At 42.7% G+C, this 24,882-nt stretch overlaps 1 protein-coding gene across 1 annotated transcript in view; it reads right to left on the bottom strand.

The window, feature by feature from the left end:
* The window catches only part of LOC306930290 (suppressor of tumorigenicity 7 protein-like), a 36,902-nt gene extending 14,244 nt beyond the window's left edge, over nt 1-22,658 (bottom strand). Inside the window, exons 1-11 of the mRNA XM_079511165.1 lie at nt 22,419-22,658; nt 20,552-20,634; nt 19,008-19,167; nt 18,375-18,429; nt 16,435-16,550; nt 15,289-15,367; nt 13,074-13,162; nt 11,438-11,538; nt 9,577-9,691; nt 8,541-8,613; nt 6,622-6,724 (exon numbers count right to left, since the gene is read on the bottom strand). Of these exons, the coding sequence (XP_079367291.1) occupies nt 6,622-6,724; nt 8,541-8,613; nt 9,577-9,691; nt 11,438-11,538; nt 13,074-13,162; nt 15,289-15,367; nt 16,435-16,550; nt 18,375-18,429; nt 19,008-19,167; nt 20,552-20,634; nt 22,419-22,599 (1,155 nt within the window). The 5' untranslated portion in view covers nt 22,600-22,658. The remainder of the gene's footprint in view (nt 1-6,621; nt 6,725-8,540; nt 8,614-9,576; nt 9,692-11,437; nt 11,539-13,073; nt 13,163-15,288; nt 15,368-16,434; nt 16,551-18,374; nt 18,430-19,007; nt 19,168-20,551; nt 20,635-22,418) is intronic.
* Nucleotides 22,659-24,882: the final 2,224 nt, after the last annotated feature.

The following is a 24,882-nucleotide window of genomic DNA, read 5'->3' as shown; positions in this document are numbered from 1 at the left end:
AATCAATAACATATCAGTATTCAAAAATTAATCTGAGGGACACATTAAGTGAAGGCGGGGGCCGCCTGTGGCCCCCGGGCCGCCAGTTGCCCATGTATGCCGTAACCTAACCATAACCGCAAGCACGTAGTAGCAGCGCGGTCTCAACCTTAACGCACGTTCGCCAACCTTAATCCGGTCTTTTTGGTCTACTGCCTACTGAGAAATGACAACCCTCACTCATACCCTCACCTAAACATAACCGCAAGCACGTAGCAGCCCTTCGTTTTCGTTTTACTCGATGCCAATCGCAGCCAGTAGGCTCCCAGACTTACTTACATGCAGTAGGTCGATAAAATCAGCTTGATAAGCAACCTACTGGGAATCATCACCTGTTCGAAGCGGGTGCCTGAAATCAGGCCTCATCCATCTCCATTCAGACGAGGCCCGAGGTGTGTAGTAGAAACTTTGATTCAATTTACAAAGCAAAAAAAAGGCTATTTCAGCCCTAAACCATGTCCCTCCTCTGGGTGTTCCGAGCGTGGACAGGCCACCTGATGCATGAAGGAATGGAGTCAGATAAACTCACTCATTTCATTGAATTACCTATTTGGTCGACAAGAAAAAGTAGCGAAAAATAGCCGAATAACTAATGGGCCTTGATATGAAAAGGGTTGAAAACCACTGTACTAGAGGGTCTGATTGGAACAGACAGGCACGTGTAGGAGAGGAGAGGAGAGGAGAGGAGAGGAGAGGAGAGGAGAAACAGTGGGAGGTGGAGATGAGGAGGAGGAGAAGTGAGACAAGGGCCTTGGGGGAGGAGAAAAGAAGGAAAGCATGTCTAGATAAGCAATGAAACAGCTGGGGTGGTGAGTTAGGCGTGTGTGTGGGTGTGTGTGTGTGTGTGTGTGTGTGTCGGTGCACACATAATCAGCTCTTGTGATGTAGTGCCTGGTGTGGTATCCACAAAATCCCAGAGCCTACTCTGCAACAGGCGTGAGCACGCGCACACACGCGCACACACACGCCCACACACCAACAACTGACCTCCCAGTGTGTCCAATAAATCATCCCTTAATTCATTACTCCACTTGTCCATAGGCTGCGAAGTAAACTGCAGTAAGTTGGTTACCTTGGATGAGTTACTTGTGTGCGGCGTACAGTGTGTGTGTGTGTGTCCGTACAGTATATATGCATGCAGGGATGGTACGAGGTGCAGACAGACTTGTTAATACAACATCAACAGACCAACAAGCCATCAAACCGAACTAACCATTTACAGAATAGATATTAGTTTTGGGTGAGACAGTAGTAAACTACCTCATCACACACACACACACACACACACACACACACACACACACACACACACACACACACACACACACACACACACACACACACACACACACACACACACACACACACACACACACACACACACACACACACACACACACACACACACACACACACACACACACACACACACACACACACACACACACACACACACACAGGTCACAAGATCACGCCGGCAGGCCGTGCAGCCGTTTAGAAACATCTATGACCTCCTGGTGAACTTATCCCTGGTGAGACTAGGAACGGGGCAGCTCTACACAGACAGTTGCATCCAACAGTTAAAAGGTGCTCATCATTCACACAGACCTGACACTCATCATTCACACAGACCTGACAATGCAAAACAAACATCCCCTCCCTATCGAGTGTCAGGGAATTCCTCACATTACGTTAGTCAAAAACTATAGCGCAGCTACATTTAAATGACGTTAAGAACATAATTAGTGAAATGCTAGAAGACGGGGCTGGCTCACCCAGTGATTCTGAAAGATCCCTCATGATTCATGAAACCAAATTTAAGAAACTGCCAAATCAATAGTTATCCATATGTATGTCGGCAAGTGTTTGGGTTCTTCAGAATCACTGCATGGCTCAAAGTTGAGCCATGCATGACGTGAATCACGGGAGAATATATCTCCCGGGGTGCAACAGTTAAAGGACCACTTCACCACTTTTCAACCTATCTTCATATAATAGGTCCTCACTAATAATATTGAAAAAAATGGCGCAATTTTTTTCTACTTGGTCTGTGTCTCATAGGAGGGCTGTGGGCAGAGTAGTTTCAGAGCAACGGATTGTGTGGCCCTGCCCTGGTCTTTCCCTAGTGGGACTGATCGAGGGTAGCTACTGGGACGTAAGTCGGGACTTGATCACCCCGGCTGGGTCACCCGAGTGAGGGGTATGATGTTGGAAGACCCGAAACCCCGATGACCTTGGGATACATCACCGAGGATCACATCCATGTCATGTTTTTTTGTTCTAAAACAGGGCTTAAATGGTTAATGATGCTAATCGATTTAGTCAACCTTCTACACTAAATCTACACTAAATTGACCGAACGCTGTCTGTCTGTCATTCTGTATGTACACTTCCTTAGCACAGAGCAAGACTGCTGCTCGCTTAGGACGCCTTCTCAAAACGCCATGACGCACGGACAGCCTCAAGGAACCTAGCGCCGCACAGCTCTGTCCTCCAGCCTCAATGTGCCCTGCTTTAATTACAAACACCAAAGCCAACCTCTGAGTTTAATAGATTATATGCATCTCTATGGGCAGCAGACGGTTAGCTGAGCGGTTCGAATCCCGGCTCCTCCTGTCTACATGTCGAAGTGTCCTTGGGCAAGACACTGAACCCCAAATTGCTCCCGATGTGCTGGTTGGTACCTTGCATGGCTTCCGCCGAAATCGGTGTATGAATGTGTGTGAATGGGTGAATGTAATGCACAATCTATGTAAAGCGCCTTGGGCGCTATATAAATGCACCATTTACCATTTACCGTCCACAAAGTGCAACCCCGAAAGTGAAAATATTCAATAACTTCATTTAGAATCTGATTATTGCCCCCCCTATCAGTAATGTCATCTAATACATCGCATTACCCACACTGAACATCATTTGCTGTTCATATATTCAGAACGGTTAAGGACTAGTACTTCTTAATTAGGTATCTCCCACAGTAAGTCAGAAAAGAAGATAAAAAAAGTTATATAAAATGTGTGTGTGCGCGTGCGTGCGTGTATATATACAAGGATCTAAGGTATCAAAAACTATGATAATCAGGGATTTGCTACTTTTGGAAAAGGTTGTTTTTGGCCCCACCTGACCATGTTTGAGTGTCAATGGCTCAATGACATGACAGGGAGGCTGGAGAGAGAGAGAGACAGAGGAGTACGATGGCAGACGAGAGAGAGAGAATGAACTGAAGGCAGGCGATAAGAGGAGGCCCTGTTAGACAGACACCGGGTATGAGGGTCCTTACTTCAAAGTCTACGCGTGCACACACACACACACGCACGCACGCACGCACGCCACGCACGCACACATGCACGCGTGTGTGTGTGTGTGTGTGTGTGCTGGCAACACATTTGGCAATAATGAAGAATTGCCACAGCGTGTAAAGCAGGGGTTCCCAAACTTTGTCATGTCAAGGACCCCCAAAATGATACCCCCAAAATGATACCCCGTAAAATGATCTTTTACGGCTCTAGCAGTGATTTTCAACCATTTTCAATTCAAGGACACCCGGTTTGACCTGAATTAGGCTACGGTCCCCTATTTAATGGCATTTCTATCTCTGGGACCCCAATGTATATTGTAAAATCAAAGTTAATTTAACTCCGAGAGTGTACAAAATGGAACCATTTGTACACTCTCAAGAGTTCCAGACCCATATGGGTCCAACTATCATTTAGCTGGGGACCCCCTGGAACTCCCTCAAGGACCCCTGGGGGTTCCCGGACCGCGCTGCTGTAGCTAACTTCTGACTGGGATACAATACAAATGGGTTTTCAGAACAACTTGTCATGACAAAATGAGAGCAAAGTAAAAACATTTACGGAAACACCCCACATGAAAAACATGGCCACGCACGACTCATTTGATAACTCACATTTCACGGCGTTTCTGAATCACCGATACTGCATGGTGCAATAACTGCTCGGGAAACTAGGACAAACAAGCTCTGTTTTTGCAGTTCCGTTCTTTGGGTAAATCATAAAAGTGTTTAATAATTGCTAGTGGTGGAAAGTAACTAAGTACATTTACTAAAATGTTGAGGAATTTGTACTTTACTTGAGTATTTCCAATATTTTTTACTTCTACAGAGGCAAATATTGTACTTTTTACTCCACTACATTTATTTGAAAACATCAGTTACTAGTTACTTTGATTTTCTATTACCAAACCTTCAGCCCTATATACATTTTGGCCATTTGAGCATTGTGAGCTTGTAGATCTGCCATTTTCTAAATATTTTAATACATTTGAAAACTTGAAATGGGACATTCTGCATAGCGGTAATACTTTCTCCTTTTGGTACTTTTAAGTACATGTTGATGCCAATACTTGGTTTCAAGTCAATTTTGGAGTAACGGAGTATTTCTATATTGGTACTTTTGCTTAAGTACTTTTTTTTCCCACCACTGATAATTGCCACCCACAGCAACAAACAGGAACTAGAAAAAGTGCCCTTCTGGGCACAGGTCTCCACCAGGAGGATAGGACTGTGTGAGATGTTTGGCAAAATGTTTAGGAGTAATATAAACATGTTTGCCTTTGATGGCAATTGGATGATTTGAGGCATTTTGTTCCAAAAATGTGTTTTGCAAAAATCAACCTGTTGGTGGCGCTATAACAGGCCAATGTGAAAAGGGTGGGATATATTCCTCAGCCTAGTAAGAAAATGTGTGAAAGATTTCATGTAAATTGCATGCTGTGTTCATGATTTGAGGCTTTTGTTCAAAACGGGGCAATCTTGCAAACTGTGAAAGCCAATTATAGCCAATTAGGATGGAATATGAAATATCGGACAGATCCGACTTGAGCACATGACCATAGAGATACTGTGTAACGATTTGTGAGATTTTTGGACAGAATCTGGAGGAGTAATATCAAAAAATGTGTTTTACAAAAGTCGGCCTCCTGGTGGCGCTATAACTGGCCGTTCTGGAAAATGCGGGGCAGAGGTTCATCGTTGGCATCCAGGGAGTGTGTGTGCAAAGTTTGGCATCGACCGGGTTAACGGTGCCGGAGATTAGCTGGTAACGGACGGACGGAAGGACACACACACGGACGGACACACACACGGACGGACACACACACACACACACACACACACACGGACGGAGTGCAAAACATACTCTCTCCCCATGCCTTCGGCCTGGTGGAGACAATAACACAACAGGTGGTAATGCAAACCCTTGGTTTTAGTCTCAACACAGTTAATAGAGTTATGCAGAGCCACAGTGACACCTGCTGGTAATGAAAGGACACATCAAATGACACTATGAAGTAACAGCAGGTGAGGTGGCAGCCTCAATGTTTCGCTAGACTAATCGCGACAAAGGTCACAGTTAACTATGGAATCGTGCATTTCCCGTCAGTGTATCACTCAAAATCCCCATAATGGGGAAAGGCCCCATACATGGTGCCCAGGTCATCGTGACATCACGTGACATCATCAGGGACGGAGATCCCTGATGTCCTCAATATTAGTATGTCAGATATATGTCAGAAGTTCAGAACCTGTTATGACATATATCCATATGTTGATCCTTCCCCATCCATCCTTCCTCTTCGATGTCTCCCTTTTGACTGATACCTGTCCATTAAAACTATAGACGGGCCTGGCCCAAAGTTATTAGTGCAGCCGCGCCCGGGGAGCCGGCGAATACTAGAGTATTCAGGCCTGAAAATTAAGGCCCGGCCCTACCTGGGCCCTCATCAAACCCTGTACACTCAAGACACTGCCCCCGCTGCCACCCTTAGATCTCCATATATGGAGCTGACCTGTTCTGACATTCCATATGTTGATCTGACCTCCTCAAACCCTGTACACTCAAGACACGCTCCATATATGGCCAGTGAACGTGACCTCGCCCATTAGACCCTCAGGCGTCTTACTAGTTATATTGACAATTTCGTCAACAAATAAAAACTAGACTAAAATGTTAGGAAGGGACTAGTGGACAAGAGATCCAGTATACACTCCAAGTCATTTTACACTTGGTTGCATGCTGAAAATAACCGATCTACAAGCTCACAACGCGCCGCGCTGTGTCCGTGTCTGTCTAGACTGGAACTCACCTATGCTTTTTATGGCATAGGATCCGAGAAAGAAATCAGAGGAGAAACTAGGCACAGCTGCTGGACATGAGACTAATTAATTAGAGCGACAGAGAGAGAGAGGAGTGTGTGTGTGTGTGTGTGTGTGTGTGTGTGTGTGTGTACGTGTGTGCGTCAATTTAACAAAGGTGCAGATGATCAGAAATCAGCAGAGAGTGAGCGTGACGGTTGCGCTACTGTATGCCGCATTGAAGTGGACTCGGCCCCAGACTTTTCTCTCCCTGGAAATAAAAACGTCTGGGTTTCCGAGGCTAGTGTCTCTGACTGGTACAGGCTTTAGTTCCGACATACTATTGATCCGAAACCTCAATCCCTAAGCTAACCGTAACCGCAAGCACGGGAGCAGCGCATGTCGGACCATCACATTTTGGCATCACATGTCCCCACGCTTCGGACCTTTGGTGTGTCGGAAAAGCGTGCGCACCCCGTCTGACTGACCTTTGGCACGTGTGGGTTGAACTCCACCGCTCTGTGTATGGCCTCCACAGCATTCATCTCTGCTGTACTGAGTCCCCGTCGAGACGCTGCCTCTGGAGAGAACCTGGGACCATTCAACGCATGTGCACACGCGCGCCCACACACACACACAACTTTAAATAAGTGGTTCACTAACACTGGGTTCACTTACTTCCTGGACTACAATTCCCATGAAGCTTTGGTGCACTGCTCCTCCTTGTGGCTACGGGGAGGGCTGTCTTACTGAGACAACATTTAGTCCAGGAAGTAAGTGAGCCCAGTGTCCATGACACGTCATAATGGATCCTGCCGCAAAAGAACAAGGAGGCGTGCTCGTTTTACCCCGCCGGCTACTACTAGTAGCCGAGGAAAGCGCCACCCGCGCGGGCAGAACTTCCCCTTCTAATACAAACACAAACCCTCATTCTGCCAGCTGTCTCGCTAGTCTAGTGGACTACTATGCCGCCTTGCAATCCGCATGCTTAGCGTGTTCGCGCCCCGCTGATTCCACTGTTTTTACAACCGCAGACTTTTTAATAGTTTTTGGATTAAGGTTGGTGAGGGGTACGTTAATAGTTTTTGGATTAAGGTTGGTGAGGGGTACGTTAATAGTTTTTGGAATAAGGTTGGTGAGGGGTACGTTAATAGTTTTTGGATTAAGGTCGGTGAGGGGTACGTTAATAGTTTTTGGATAAAGGTCGGTGAGGGGTACGTTAATAGTTTTTGGATTAAGGTTGGTGAGGGGTACGTTAATAGTTTTTGGATTAAGGTCGGTGAGGGGTACGTTAATAGTTTTTGGATAAAGGTCGGTGAGGGGTACGTTAATAGTTTTTGGATAAAGGTTGGTGAGGGGTACGTTAATAGTTTTTGGATTAAGGTTGGTGAGGGGTACGTTAATAGTTTTTGGATTAAGGTCGGTGAGGGGTACGTTAATAGTTTTTGGATAAAGGTTGGTGAGGGGTACGTTAATAGTTTTTGGATTAAGGTTGGTGAGGGGTACGTAATAGTTTTTGGATTAAGGTTGGTGAGGGGTACGTAATAGTTTTTGGATTAAGGTCGGTGAGGGGTACGTTAATAGTTTTTGGATTAAGGTTGGTGAGGGGTACGTAATAGTTTTTGGATTAAGGTTGGTGAGGGGTACGTTAATAGTTTTTGGATTAAGGTTGGTGAGGGGTACGTAATAGTTTTTGGATTAAGGTTGGTGAGGGGTACGTTAATAGTTTTTGGATTAAGGTTGGTGAGGGGTACGTTAATAGTTTTTGGATTAAGGTTGGTGAGGGGTACGTTAATAGTTTTTGGATTAAGGTTGGTGAGGGGTACGTAATAGTTTTTGGATTAAGGTTGGTGAGGGGTACGTTAATAGTTTTTGGATTAAGGTTGGTGAGGGGTACGTTAATAGTTTTTGGATTAAGGTTGGTGAGGGGTACGTTAATAGTTTTTGGATTAAGGTTGGTGAGGGGTACGTTAATAGTTTTTGGATTAAGGTTGGTGAGGGGTACGTTAATAGTTTTTTAGCGGGGTAAAACGAGCGCGCCTCCTTGTTCTTTTGGGGCAGGATCCATAAACACGCGTCCATGACATCAGAGACACTGGGCTCACTGCTACAATCTAAAATATCTAAAACCACATAACACACATAAAGACCCCCAGGAAAGTGTTCTAAATCTTCTAAAAGTCATTAACATATATTTTTTTTGCAAAAAGGGTGAAGTGTCCCTTTAAGAGATTACATGCACGGAGGGCATTATAAATGCATAGTAAAATATGCCTCATGGTGGGGAACATGCAGTACATCAACACATATCACACAGGCCAAAACATAGAAGGTTTACGTCATTTACAATCCATGACAGACATACTTATCTCAACAATATCTCCCTATCGTGATGAAACATACGTACTTGTCTGATACGGCGCGCGCTTTCAGGAGCGCAGATGTGTAGCATATCGTGGCTGATTTTGGCAAGCTGATGTCTGTAGAAAAAGAACACGTGTGAAAAGAAGAAAAAGAAAAAACTAAAAGAACATCTCACAGTTTTCAGAGCCCAGTTCAAAGATCGTAGTGTTAACCCATTAAGACCTGGAACACCAGATGACTTCCGCACACACGGTTTGATTTTACAGCAGGTGCGTATAGGTCCTGGCAGAGCAGCAAACGTTTTGGAGAAGGAGGAGAGACCCGCACCTTTCGGCCTTCTTCAGGCATCTGAAGAAGGTATCGTGCCTGAAGAAGGCCGAAAGGCCGAAACGTTGCTACGACTCTTATCTAAATAAAAACTCTTGAACCAGCAAGTGTGCAGGTCTCTCCTCCTTCTCCAAAACTTTAGCTGTGTTCAAAAATCTATTACCGTATATATTCTTTCACAGTGAACGGTTTTAACTCATATATTTGCTTCTGGGGGGGTCCCTGGAACAACATATTTTCAGATGGGGGTCAGCAGCCAAATACAGATCATTCTGGGGGTCCTTGACATGAAAACGTTTGAGCACCACTGACATAGAAACATCTGTTTTAGAAGACTTTTTTTATTTTTTTGTAATATGCCTCAGTATAGATGCTCTGATCAATCAGCCACCGATCGCCGGTGATTGGCCGATATTCACTCCAAATGACTCGATCGGTGATCGGCAATTCACCCTAGAAACCAATCTTGTATACCATTTAAGTGGTATAAAAGTCAATCAGATAACGAATTTTCCAAGTGCTCAAAGCGCTTTACAATGGTTCATTCATACATTGGGACGTGAAGATATATAGTTTTGTGTCTTTGTGACAGGCCTACACAGTCTCCCCGCACGCACGCACGCACGCACGCGCTTTTACTTGTAACAAAGTAAAACAATTGAGTACTTTTTCCACCACTGGTGTGGACATGGGACGTTTTTGACATTGGGGAAATAATGGATCGTCGATCAACAACGCTCGGTATTTCTTACCGTCATATTTGGCAAGGACTGCTTGCACGTCAGCGTAGGCTTGCAGCTCTAGCAACGACTCCAGGAGGTTTTCGTGTATATTTAGCATTCCCAGCAGTGGGAATTCTTTCATTAACTGTAAAAAGGGAAGACAAAACAGAATGCCAGATGATGGTGGTGGACGGACGCATTACAAAATGTATAACCCATTCAGGACGGGAAACCCCTTTTGGTGTTTTAACTAAGCATTATGTTATACTTTAGGCTATTGAAAAATAGCAGATCTACAAGCTCATAGCATGGTGCCGCGCTATGAGCTTGTAGATCTGCTATTATTTTAGAAAAATCGTGAATATGGTGGTGAAAATCTTTGAATATATATTATTTCAGAGCAAACGTTTTTAACTCAAATCTTTGCTTCTGGGGGGGCTTGAACAACATATTTTCCGTTGGGGTTCGGCGGCCAATTACATATATTTTTGGGGGTCCTTGACATGAAAATGTTTGAGAACGACTGACACGGAAAGTCAGAAACATAGGGTTTTTCAGAAAACTGTCAGGATTTAGAAGACGTTTATTTGTAGAATCGTCCTCGGGTCTAAATGGGATAACATGATTCATGGACGTTGCTATTTGTCCATATGGTCATTGTGTTGTCATTGGCATGACTACATATATTGCCTCGTGATAACACTGTCTTTCCCAGCCTATTCATTTCATGGGCAGCAGCAGCATGTACACGCTAACAGTTCTGCTGCTGACCACTTCGTTGGAAACGTGAAATATCCAAAACCTTGAGAATACCACGCAAAACGTGCTCCCTTTTCACTTTCATGATATCTTTTCAACCAAGGTCCTTTCATGTTTTAGCCGGTTGTTAGAGAAAGTAAAAGATGAGTGTTTTTTTACAACATTTTATGGCGGTTTCTTTATTAGTGTGGTTGCCCAAAGGGCAAACAGACTATAGTTAGTCACACTTTCTTATTTTCCTTTTTCCGGAGTAACCTACCAAACTTCCGCTGTGATTGGCCGAGCTTTGCACATAGCGCGCCACCAAGTGGCGCGCTACGAGCTTGTAGGTCTGCTATTTTTTTTAAATCGTGAAAACATATAGAATCATAGGTATTTCCGAAAACTGTCAGGATTTCAAAGACATTTTTTAAATTTCGACGTCAGGCCTAAATGAGTTAATAGACTCTATAATATTATACATGTAGGCTACATCAACATTTATGACATTTATTTTTTTTATGCATGCATATTGTATCATGTAGATTAGTCATATTACTACGCACTTTATGTTGCTCTCTCTCTCTCTATCTTCTAACTGCAATGATGAGCTTGCTGCACAACCAAGAATTTCCACCCATGTTACTTTGGAATGTGACAATTAAGATCAATTCTTGATCCCTGGACCAGTGTTGTTTTTGTCGACTAAAACTAAGACGAAAAATGTTCGGCGGCTACCTTTTTTCACTGACGAAAACTAAATGAAAACTAAGCCATTATGAATAAAACTAAGCTAAATGTATTGACAATTTCGTCAACAGACTACACTAAAATGTTAGGAAGGGACTAGTGGACAAGAGATCCAGTATAAGTCATTTTAAACTTGGTTGCATGCTGAAAAGAGCAGATCTACAAGCTCACAACGCGTCGCAAAAATGAGCCATTACGACGGCATCAAGGCCCGCCAAAATACATATTAGTCGACTAAATGAACTGCAGATTTAGTCAACTAAAATCTTATGACATTTAGTCGACTAAAACTAGACTAACACTAAAACATTCCAGGTGACTAAAACTAAATTAAGTTCCGAAGACTATGACTAAACTAAAATAGAAATGTGCTGCCAAAAACAACACTACAGTAAACACTCACATCTCTCATCATTTTGACCGCTTCCTTAATACGGCCCAGTTTGCGTGCACACATGGCCAGTCTCCGTTTGATGTACACCAGGAGGTTCATATCTTTTCCAGCTGTGGATGCAAAACAGAAATATTGCCAATTAATTAATAATTATTCAAAATGGTATTTTAGATATAAATATTTAGATACACATTTGTAATAGACAATCAATTCAGAGAAAGATTTAACTTTAGATGATTACATATTAAGACATACAGTATGACATTAAAAGGGATACTATCACATACAGTATTTGACACTATTGTTCATGGCTGTTTTGTTTTTGTTAACACCCCGAACGCCCGGGGATTTGTTTCTTCAGGACCTATTTCAAGGTGGCCCCGGGCCATTTTGGGAAGTAGCTAGATGTAGCCAAAACACCCCCGGGGCGATCGACAACAACGGGAGGTATTATTAATTCTAACACGACTAGCGACGGGACCGCCTAAAACATAATCTTTGGTTAGAATTGGACGGAATGATTTAGATCAAGAGTTATTCACGAGTTTTTCGATCTGATCGGCTAAAATGGGGGGGAAGATTTTGGATGACGTCCCAACCGGAAATGACATTGAATGTTGCCCAACAATGTTGAAAATCCTGATAGTGTCTCTAGCAATGTTGATTCCGTCGACTAATACGATGATGAAGAATGCCATTGTTCGCCGACTACCTTTTTTCACTGACGAAAAACTAAATGGAAACTAAATGAAAGCTAAGCTACGGTGACTAAAACTAAGAGTAAATATATTGACAATTTCGTCAACAAATAAAAAGTAGACTAAAATGTTAGGATGGCACTAGTGGAGAAGAGATCCAGTATAAGTTATTTTATACTACATGCTCAGCGCGACGCGTTGTGAGCTTGTAGATCGGCTATTATTAGCAAGTGTAAAATCAGCCATTACGACGGCATCAAGGCCCGCCAAAAAAACCTCTTAGTCGACTAAATCAACTGTAGATTTAGTCGACTGAAATCTTATGATGTTTCGTCGACTAAAACTACTAAAACACGACTAAAACACTAAAACATATCAGGTGACTAAAATGTGACTAAAACTAAAACCATAATTTGCTGTCAAAATCATACAACACTGGTTTCTATATTAATTTTTAACACATTTTGGGCGGGAACCCCTTTTGGTGTTTTAAGCATTATGTTATACTTTAGCTATTGAAAAACAGCAGATCTACAAGCTCATAGCGCGGCACTATGAGCTTGTAGATCTGCTGTAGATCTGCGTTTTTTTTGAAAAATCGTAAAAATGTGGCGGAAATCTTTGAATATATATTCTTTCAGAGCGAACGTTTTTAACTCAAATCTTCGCTTCTGGGGAGGTCCCTGCAATAACATTTTCAGATAGGGCTCGGCGGGAAATTGCATATATTTTTGGGGGTCCTTGACATAACAATGTTTGAGAAGGACTCACATAGAAACATGGGTTTTTCAGAAAACTGTCAAGATTTAGAAGGCATTTGTAGAATCGTCCTCATGTCTAAATGGGTTAAAGTATTTCTGCATTCACCAAAAAGGTCAGTACAGTACATACATTATTACAATGGATTCTAATAGGTCACTATAGTAAATATACATTATTATTATTACCACTTTTCAGGGCTTGTTTGAAGAGACGCTCTGCCTCCGTTATCGTGGTGGCTTCCTCCTCGGCTAGGAGGACATAGGCTGCAGCACATCTATGTGGCGCACACGCACACAGTCACACACAGTCACACACACACACACACACACAACACACAATAGAAAAACAAGAGGAACTAAACAGGTGCTCAATGGAGGTAGCAGGATGTGATAATGATAAAAAGGTGCTCACACGGATCAAAAAACAGAATCAATACATGATAAAAAGAGAAGGATCCGGGCACACAAGGTTAAAAAATGAGGAACGCCTTTATTGAATTAAAAGGCAACTGCCAACATGTTTCGACCTAACAGGTCTTCATCAGGGCATCATCATGATGAAGACCTGTTAGGTCGAAACATGTTGGCCTTTTAATTCAATAAAGGCGTACCTCATTTTTTAACCTTGTGTTCCCGGATCCTTCTCTCTTTTTAACACAATACACAATATTGGCCTATTCCAAACCAGCTATAGAAGCCTTTCTACGGCCAACTATACAGGAGGATTCCCGGACGATTACTGGATGGAGGCCACTCGCCCCCTCTAGTGGAGTAAACTGTTAAAGCACTTCCGCTTATCTGTGTTGACAATCTCTAGAATGGAGCAGAGCAGCATCACAACTAGAGTTCTCAATCTCTGCCCGAACCCGGCCCGGCCCGACCCGGCCCGACATTTTCGGGTAGGGCCGGGCCCAAAATGCACGATAATTATTCGGGCCGGGCCGAGCCTCGGGCTCTGTGATTTTCCGTGATTTTTTTTTTTTATATAATTTTATTATAACAAAAATAACAATTCTGTTGTTTGTGTAATGTATTTATTTAATATGAAGAGGGCTGAGCTGGTGAATGTTGGCGATTAACTTTTACAGTTTAGGCTATTATACTATATGTGACTGAAGGAGGAGGAGGCGATGATCAGCAGCAGCGCACCAAAGTGACAGAATAGAACGGTGGTTGTTGAACTTGCTACCGCTGGCTGGCCTCTGGTTTGCCAACCAAATGAGCTGCTTACTGCTCAGCATCAACTATATAACTTAAGTCAACTTGCCATATGCTTAAATGTTTTATAAGACCATCGATTTATCCGCAATAGCTCGTTTTGGAAACGTCGGGGCTTAACGAGACACTGCTGTCTCGTTGAACCCATCTGGGTGAATAAGCTAAATTAGGCTACCTAATCAACGGTAAATGCTCCATATAACTATGAAAGCGCCTGCACGTAATATAGTTACATGATGACCAAGCAATGTTACAGTCACACTGTAGGCTACAGCTATTTGGTTTACAAATCGTATCGCAGCGCGCTGTACAGCTATTTAATTTCCCCATCGTAGCGCAGCGCGCCTCGTTGTGTGCCCACTGCCCAAAATAAAAGATCTGCAAGCTGTCAACAGACTCGACACGCCATCGAGCGGCATGTTGATGGTTTGTATGTCTGTTCTTTTGGTTAGGCAACGCACATTACGCGTGGTATGTGGGTTTGAGAGGCAATGATTAATGTAAACTATACAGTAACCTAGTAGATTATAGCCAAGTTGACAATTGTCATAATATTGCCAGTAGCCTATTGGACATAATTAACTGCGTCACTTCAGAGGATCGCTGCTACTTTGATTCAGAACATGTTTACTCACCCCTGGAAATTAATGGAACATTATCAGCCAATTAACGTGAGTTACATAAATCCTTTATTTCGGCGACTAGACTATTAGTGCGTTCTCTGACACGGTCGTCTCAATAATCCACGGCGCCGCGGCCATATAGTGGCATTTTTCTTTTTCCTTTTTTTCTCTTTTTTTTCACTCGGGCTTTTTCGGGTTTTCGGGCCTGACATTATGGTAATTGTTAGGGTCGGGCCGGGCCTCGGGCCGACCCAGTTAGGGTAGGGTAGGGCCGGGCCTTAATTTTCAGGCCCGATGAGAACTCTAATACTTCTCTCATACTTCCTCTAATCGTCTGTACTCAACATATTACATACATAACTACCTCTAATCGTCTGTACTCAACATATTACATACATAACTACCTCTAATCGTCCAACCCCTATCTCAATATATTTTGTTCCAGAGACCCCCCCCCCGGAAGCAAAGATTCGAGTTAAAACGTCCGCTGTGAAAAAAGATATAAAATAATGGGTTACGACATAGGAGACAGAGCAGAACAACACACACACTGTACTCACTCGAGGTTCATTTCTATGGCCTGGTAAGCTGCTCTGATTCTAGCTTGAGGGTTCCTCTCTCTCCAGGCCTTTTGCATCACTGAGAGAACGACAAGATGAAGCAACATTATTATATAGAACCAAGTCAGACTTTCAGCAGCACAAAACAAGATGATATGAGTTCATACTCATGTGGATCTCAGGAGCCACACGGGAACGGTGTGGCTCGTATAGGTTCTCAACATTTTTGGGCTGGGGACAACCGGAAAAAATGCTCTGGCCATGTATCGCAGTGTTGTTTTCGTCGACTAATACTATGACGAAAAATGTTCGTCGGACCACCTTTTTTCACTGACAAAAACTACGAAACTATGACTAAATATACTGACAATTTCGTCAACAAATAAAAACTAGACTAAAATGTTAGGAAGGGACTAGTGGACAAGAGATCCAGTATAAGTCATTTTACACTTGGCTGCATGCTGAAAAGAGCAGATCTAGCTCACAGCGCAATGCGTTGTGAGCTTGTAGATCTGCTATTTTCAGCAAGTGTAAAATCAGTCATTACAATGACATCAAGGCCCGCCAAAATACATTTTAGTCGACTAAATCAACTGTAGATTTAGTCGACTAAAATCTTATGATATTTAGTCGACTAAAACTAGACTAACACTAAAACATTCCAGGTGACTAAAATGTGACTGAAACTAAATGAAAACTATTGAAGAGACTATGACTAAAACTAAAATCAAAATTTGCTGCCAAAAACACTGATGTATCTTAACGCCCAGCCCGCCCCCTTCCCCACGGAAAGTTTATGCATGTACTATGTGTCATTTCCATTTTCCAGCCATTCTTTTTTTTATATATATAATAATCTGGGAACCCCCCAAAATAATTTGGCACCCCCCCCAAAGGGGTTGCGAGCCCCAGGTTGAGAACCCCTGGTCTATATGACAGTGGGTCTCAAACCTTTTCATGGAAAGGACGCCCCAAATTGACGGTAAAGCATGCATGCTTTATGTGCACGTGTTTTGCGCACAAAGCGTGTAGTTTTCCGGACTTTTATTTATAACAGAGTATTTCTATAGTAAAAGTAAAAGAGTACATTATTACATTTAGTACACTACAATTTGAATACTTTCTCCACCACTGATGGGAACTCACCGGCGTCCTCTGGCCTCAGCTGCTGGGTGTCTCCTGTAAAGAAGGTCTGGTGGTCTTGAGCAGACAGGTTCATGTCATAGTACGTCAAGGGCTCTTTCCCAGTCACCCACGTGTACCTGCAATACACAACAGGAGTTTGCTTGGTACTGTATGCTTTCATGGCGAGCCATTAACCCTTGACGTAAAATCTTGTGGATGTTGCAATATTTGCAGACATTTTTTTTTTATACAAAACTGAATCTGCAACACTGGCACATTTATTTGTGGCGCATGGTGCCATGTTTGCATGACTTCTTGAGGCAATATGGCCTACCGGTATATGCACACACGCCATTTTGGAAAGAACTTGGGCCGCTTCACTACTTCCTTCACAGGTGTTACCGATGATACTAATGAAGGCTCTGTTCCATTCTGGTCAAACAGAGTCAGGGTGACTTTGCTATTGTGCATGTTGGCTCACTGGACACACTCTGCTACACCAGTGGGTCTCAAAGTGTCCTTGAGTGGGTTCCAAATGGCCCTGTACAGGTGTGTAACTCTGAGAGTTATGGGGGTCCTTGAAATTAAAGTTTGAGAACCACTGCACACTAAGGCCTCTTTTAGACGGGGACGGTCTCCAGATAAAGACCGGCTGGAAAGTGTCCAAGTGGGAGAGGGCAGGGCTTAGCTAAAGGTGAATTGGTATCATCGGTAGCGTGAATCTCGTTTGCGTCTGAGCATAGGCATGGTAACGCCCCGCCTGCCTCTGATTGGCCTACCGACACTGCCCGTCTTGACTGTCCTCCGAGGTGGATATAGCTATGCTGTATAGTCTGATGCGAGGTTACTCTGTGGTGGGAAATAATACAAGGAGTACGGTATGATACAAGAGAACTATAACTTGTAACTTTTATTTTTGTAGAAGAGGCACACTAATATTGTTTATGCCGTTTGCTTTGATGGAATAATTGATTGAACATGCACTCCGTAATATGATTTGATTTGGGTGTGTTCTAAAATAAAGTGTAATTTGTTTGTATGTGTAAACTTGAAACATTATTGTACTGTAAAAAGGTCTATTTTCCCTTCATCTTTATCCTTTTTAGTGTAATAGTATTAGTTAACTATAATTAGATTAATACACGATAATCAACACTAACACTTTATTTAGAACACAACCAAATCAAATCATAGTACAACGTACGTGTTCAATCAATTAATCAATCAAAGCAAATGGCATAAACAATATTAGTTAGTTACAAGGCTGCATTCTGTCGTGCGTGCCCAGCTGTCATTCTCTTGTTGTATTATTTATTTCTCAATCTCACCACGGAGTAACCTCACGTCTCGGAGGACAGTCAAGACGGGTAGTGTCGGCCAAAGATTCCGGAAGTAGGAAAAGTTATTCTGTGTGCATATAGCTCCTTAAACCCAGGTTCCACAAATGCAACGCGAGACCACGCATCTACTACATTGTGTGTGTGTTGCATTTTAAAGGAGAATTTCAGACTAGATGGCTTTCTAACCTTTATTTGTAGTTGTTACGTCCCCACCAAAGAGGTCCAGGTGTTATTTTGTGCAAAAGCGCATTATTGGCTATTTCCCCTACCATAAGCCCTCAATGGGGGTTGGGTTTTAGTGCTAATTTGCTTATTTCCATCGAAATAAGTAGTAAAGTGTGCCGCTTGGGATACTATTTACATTATGAAGAGAGGATATATACAAAGAAAATTGATTTTTGAGCGATGGAAATAAGCGAATTAGCACTAAAACCCAATGCCCCATTAAATTAAATTAAATTAAATTCATTGAGTGCTTATGGTAGGGGAAATAGCCAATAATGCGCTTTTGCACAAAATGACACCTGGAGCTCTTTGGTGGGGACGTAACAACTACAAATAAAGGTAAGAAAGCCTTCTAGTCTGAAAGCAACAGCTTGATACTGACAGTGACAACCATACCTGCTGTATTCAGCTCCTCGGAACAGATTCAAAGGGTTCCTCCAGACTTTACACTCTAAATAAAAACGACAACAATAAAATGTTTAAACAGGTCCCCCCCCCAATGTTTAAGCAATAGTACAGGAGCGGGCCGTGCTATTGTATATGGTGAGATAGTGCCCCACACACACACACACACACACACACACACACACACACACTTTAGTCCTGACACACCAAAGGTCCGACAGTCATTATAAACCCCAAACCCTAACCTAAACCTGACCGCAAGCATGTCAGACCAACGCATGGTCGGTGATTTCCGCATATCGGACCTTTGGTGTGTCGGATAAGCGTGCGCACCCCAAAAAGAGACTCCTTAGTTATACGGCTGTACAACCTGTAAATAAGCGAAGAGAGACCCTAGTACGGTTGTGCAGTTTGTAAATAAGCTAAGCTTTCCTGCCTTGATCTCCTTGAACCCAACCCCCTCCCCCCCCTCTTCTTCCCTTTCTTGGAAAAATAACACGATGGGAACTATGCACAAAAACAAATCTCACGCACTTTTTTGTACTTGTGTAAGACTGTGATGCGACAATCAAGATGCTTCTGATTGTGAAAAACAGGGTCAAGAGAAAACAGCACACATGATACCTGAAACACTGGGCCTTGGTTCTGCCTCTCCATTCACTGACGAGAACAGGCCCGTCGTGGAGCTGCTCTCTACACCACCCAGTAGGGGGCGCAGGTGGCTCACCGACACCTGCTCTATGAACGAGGTGCCGTACTTACGGAAATACCACCATTCAAATATCTGCGTTGAGGAGGAGGAGTGGAATGGCAGAATTAGACAGAATTAGAGTCAGCACGATGGTTTCGTAACATTTCGAAGAGTATAACTGTTGCCCAGTCCACACACAGACCAGCGATGTGCGATGCAACGGAACAGTTGCAAATACATGCAGAGAGAAAATGGCAGCGGCCTGAATTACCCCGTTGCAGGTCAGGAAGTTTGGGGATGCTGTTGCAAGTGGCGACAAGCGGTTACAATTGGTCGCAAGTTGCAACTCGTTACATTGCATATCGTTGGTGTACAGGTACACTGGGCTGGTGTGGACTTTGCCATCCACTTGAGATTTAAAAATAATGTATTTATTTTACAAGTTAAAAGTTATTGTGTTTGGTGTAGAGACAGTCCATTGTCCACACAGAAGTAAACATGCATGACTGAACAAAAATATCTGTAGTAAATATACTGTATATATGGTAACATGCCATTGTTCTGACCTCCTGTTAGTCCGACCGATTACTAACACTATCCCAAACCCTAACCTCAGTCTTAACCGGCCACGTAGGTCGCTATAACCCTAACCTCAGTCTTAATTATTTTTGCGCCACTAGGGGACGTTGTTTGCTAGGTCTGTATAAATACGGACCCCAACATATACTCAGTGTATATAATGGTTGAGCCCCACGGCAGCTTTTATCATTGGTCCGGTTGCTATGGCATCGCCCCGTCACCACCAGCTATGGGACGTTAAAACTTCTCAGTTTATCTCAATTCAAAGCAGGATTTTCAAACCTCCATAAGTCGGAATTTTGGAGAGCTGTCCTTGGTGGATCTAACCCCAGTCTTAGGGCCGATTCATGCTCCTATTTTACCGCTGTTTCGGCGCTGTAGTGCCGAAATGATTTCGGCTCGTCAGAAATTTTCAGTAGCACCGAAGAGCCGACTTTAGGACGGTACCCGCCCCCCCCAAACCTCAAATGACGTCACATTGTAGGCTCTACAGAGCCGAACTGACTTTTATTCAGCTCTAAAATAGGAGTATGAATCGGCCCTAAACCGGCCACGTAGGTCGCTAACCCTAACCCCAGTCTTAACTGGCCACGTAGGTCGCTATAACCCTAACCCCAGTCTTAACCGGCCACGTAGGTCGCTAACCCTAACCCCAGTCATAACCGGCCACGTAGGTCGCTATAACCCTAACCCCAGTCTTAACCGGCCACGTAAGTCGCTATAACCCTAACCTCAGTCTTAACCGGCCACGTAGGTCACTAACAGGAGGTGGGACTTATGGGCAGTCCCCGTATATATAGACTCTATGCGCCTACTCTTTAGACAACTGGAAGGACAAACCTCAGTCCAAGTCATCGGTGCTTAAACTCATTCATAATAAGTGAGATTGACAACCTACCAGGATGAGCCCGGAGATGAGGGAAGACGTTCCAGTGAGTGCTACATAGAATTTGGGGGTCAGCGTATTGAGAAATACAGATGCTGAAACGATAGACAAGAAATAGGATTACTGAAGTGAATATATTGCTCGTCACTTGAACTTCATACCATTATCACTTAACACACCCTATTCAAAAGCTTTTGAAAATAGCCAGGTTTTTTTGTTGTTCACCTATGCCCAAGGTACAGTATGGGTCAGCCAATGACAGCCATATAGATGAATGCGTAGAGAGGGAAATAAAAGGCCCCAAGTTTGATTCCTGGCCCCAGCAATGCGAGCTGGGCAAGTCACTACAAATTCTGACTACTTGAGCAGCAATCAGCTGGGTGAAGCCCACACAGAATCAAATAGGTCTTATAATTATTCAGGCATCCACAGACGGAAAACAGTCTAAGTCCAAATGTCATTCTGACCCCTCCACGAAAAGGCCTCGTTGTCTTGACCCCTTATCTATCATTTATACATTATGGATAAATAGTGTGGACTTAAGACTGTTTTTCGTCTGTGGCATTCAATTGACACTAAAGGTAACTTTAGAGCCGGTGGAGTCTGCTTTCAGGTTGCCCGACCGGGGCGGTCAAGTGCTCATTTAACACAGCACGAGATATCTGTCTAAACACCTGAGCATGGCCAGAGTTCTCTGGTCTGTGGAATACAAAAATAACAGCACTGTTGGCATTTACCTATAATGTGCTGTTTTCACTGTTGCTATACTTAAAAATATAAAATAACAATGCAAACCCATATTCATAGCTATGTGGGTATTTAGCTTAATATTTGAGGTATGATATTTTTTATTGCACCGTGCTCCATGAAAGTAAAAAAAGTAGTAAAAAAAAGAACAGTAATTCAAAATGTACCTATCATTTTTATAATGGACGATGTACTTTTTGGGCAAGTAGGCATGAACTTTGGGCAAGTAGAACATGACTTGACTTGCCCAACGGGCACAGAGGCACTTGCCCCTGAGACCTTAGTGTCAACCCCTGTTAATTTAGGGTGTTAACTTATTAGTAGGCTATTATTAAAGTAGGGATGCCAGAGTGAAAGTGGTTAGAGAGCTGGAGTAGTAGCCCTAGAAAAGCTGATATTACATATAGTTACATGTCATGCTACCTGGGAGGATAATATGCATGCCCATCCCAACACAGGTAGCAGACGTCTATGGAATGATCATGGAATACAAGTAACGTATGCAATATCACAGAGACATTCCTGGGCTAGAGCTATAGGCTCGCATGCAGGACATTTCGAACACAGGTGACAGATTCTCTCTAATAATTATTAGTATGCTAAAAAAAAAGAGAAGTAAAGTTAACTGCAATGGTAACAACAATGAATGCACATGCATGCAATGGATGCACGCAAAGTAACGTTAGTGAGACGATGTATTACTATTTTGTATGTGTGCACTGCACGTATAGTTAGCCAAGTAAGTGACCGCATGCATGATGTGTCTTCGTTGCATCGTTAAATATGAATCTAATCATAGACCGGTGTTTGTTTTATAGCCAGCCAGCAGCAGCAGCTCTTATTATAGCCCCTTTCGGGGACCCTCGGTTACCCTTTACTGTATTTTGGACGGCGGATTTTGGACGGCGGTTACAAATACAGTGCAAAATACAGTAAAGGGTAACCGAGGGGGTCCCAAAAGGGGCTCTGATCGCTAAATGTCTGTCAGCTAATGATGGATCATATAGCTGACCACATACATGCATACAGTACACACACACACACACACACACACACACACACACAGGGGGGCTATGTATCTATGCTAGCACTACACTGCCCCTCTGCATGCATCCATTCTGTTTCCATTCACCTGCGGTGAGGGTCTCCTGCAGCTTCAGGGGGCTCCGCAGCACCCACACCATGATGACCGCCGCGCCGAACCAGATGAAGAAGATGTACGTCCATGACCACGACAGCCACGACTTTAATTTCTCCGTGAAATTGCCAGCAACAGATTGAGGATTACTACTGGTGCTAGTGGCGTCCTCCATGTTTTTTTTTTTTTTTTTTTTTTTCTTCCGGATGTCTGTAAACAGAGGGGTCACGTGATCCAGGCATCCATCCATCCACCCGTTGTTGTGTGTTGGACTCGTTTTATTTTGAAAGAGCTCTAGCAGCGTGCTGCTGCTGGCCCCACATAATATAGTCCATGAGCCAAACAACAAGATTTCAAAATTTCATTTATTACGAAATGCGTGGGCAAAACCATACCATACATTACATTGTTTATATGATCAATATAAGTCAATTTATATATGATAACCCTTCCACAGGAGTAGCTTTTTCATATTTCACACATTTTGTTATTTTCACCGTGACATGAAACGTCCTCAGTTGATTATTTAGGCTACACGAAGACAATGATTTATTGTATTACAAGTTTTCTGAAATTATGCCTATTTATGCAAATTAGGCATTATATAGGAAAATATATGTCTGAACTTACATAACCTTCCAGAATCTAAATCGGAAAATTTGATAAAGCCAGAGTCAACATTCGTATTTAATTTTGTTTACATGTTTGAGTCAACGGTTTTAAACGATACGAGGGAATATTCAATATTACCCTATACATAATACAATATGTATCACTCCATATATGGATTTATTGTAAGCCTGTGAGCAGGCATAAAATAAAGTTTGACACACAGAGAGAGTTTGAAGGACTAAATCAGGGGTTCTCAACCCATGGGTCGCGACCCCTCGGGGGGTCGCCAAATTATTTTAGGGGGTCCCCAAATTATTTAAAAAAGAAAAAAAGATTTTTTTTTAAATTTTATTTTCACGATTTTTCAAAAATAGCAGACCTACAAGCTCGTAGCGCGCCACTCGGTGGCGCGCTATGAGCTTGTAGATCTGCTATTTTTCAATAGCTAAATTTTAACAATGCTTAAAACACCAAAAGGGGTTCCCGCCCAAAATGGTTTAAGGTTATTGTAGCAGTCAATTTATATTGGGGGTCGGGAGGGGGCGGGGCGGGGGTCCCGAGACATTGCCAAAGCATTTCCGGGGGTCCCCGGCCAAAAAGGTTGAGAACCCCTGGACTAAATGACCAGTTTATCAAGTAAGATGAGTTAGTTATGTGGAAATGTATACGGAAAGTGGGATTCCAGAAGTTAGACAGAGTGGAGATGGATAGCATATAGAGCGTTGCAGTCCCGCCACCTTTCATGACGACGACAGGCCCAGGAAATAATTCCCAATGTATTTTTCCCATAGACATTTCAAAAAGTATTTATTTAAAGATCTGTAAGCCTCGAACAAATCCAACTCGGATCGTGACAAATCATGACAACAAACACAAAACTTGAATTTGCACATAATGCAGGAGGCTGCAGGACATTGCTTTACTTTTTTTTATGATTCAAATTTGTATTGCTTTTTCTGTTTAGTCACAAGGGAATAACTGAGAATGTACATAAAATAATCATACAAACAATTAAGACAACAAATGAAACAAAACTAGACAAGAAAAGAATAAGGGACATTGCTTTACTGAAAATGAGTGCTTCCAAACTCTGATGGCAAGATGGCCGCGGTCTGCAAAGTGCAAATGGTCAATTTACCCTTTGTCAAGTCCCGTCCATGGTTCTGCCCCTCTTCGCACCCATTGGTTGCCGTTTCGTGGTTGGACAAAAGTCGTCTCTCTCCATCCACTACCATTGAAATAACAGGTTTTTGTGTTGCTTCGTATTTGTGTATTCAATTCTTATTTTAAACTTCGTGTCAGTAAAAAGGAACATCACAGGTGCAGCATGGTGACTGGGCATATCATGTTTGTTTTTTCCAAAAATGATGTTTTAGCAAATTCAACATAAACTAGGCGGAACCAGGGCGGAACAAGGCAGAAGAACCTGCTGGATAGTCAGTCACGGACCAATCAGAAGGCTGACAAAGGGTGAATTGGTAATCATGTTCCAATTTTGGGGCTCTGGCTCATGGACTAAAAGTTAAACTTCAAAATATACCTGTAATGTCAGTGCTGTGCTGCCTGCTGCTGAGCAACAAAAAATAGCTAAATACAAGCTGACAAACTGAAGATGTGTGCATTTACAATGGATCTGATCTGTAGGCCTACAATAAATAAAAAATAATAAAGATAAAAAAGTAATATTGTGAATTATATAAATCTCTCTAAACAATAAACATATTTTATAATTTATAATGTAATTTATAAATATCAAATAATTATAATTATTATTATTAGTATTATTATTATTACATTTAAGAATTTTAGACTACATGAAATTTTAACCATGAGCAGAAACACTCGG

The sequence above is a fragment of the Electrona antarctica genome, assembly GCF_951216825.1.
Source record: "Electrona antarctica genome assembly, chromosome: 9".
Taxonomy (NCBI): Eukaryota; Metazoa; Chordata; class Actinopteri; order Myctophiformes; family Myctophidae; genus Electrona; species Electrona antarctica.
Note: the sequence above shows the minus strand (reverse complement) of the source record. Positions and strands in the feature narration are given on the sequence as shown.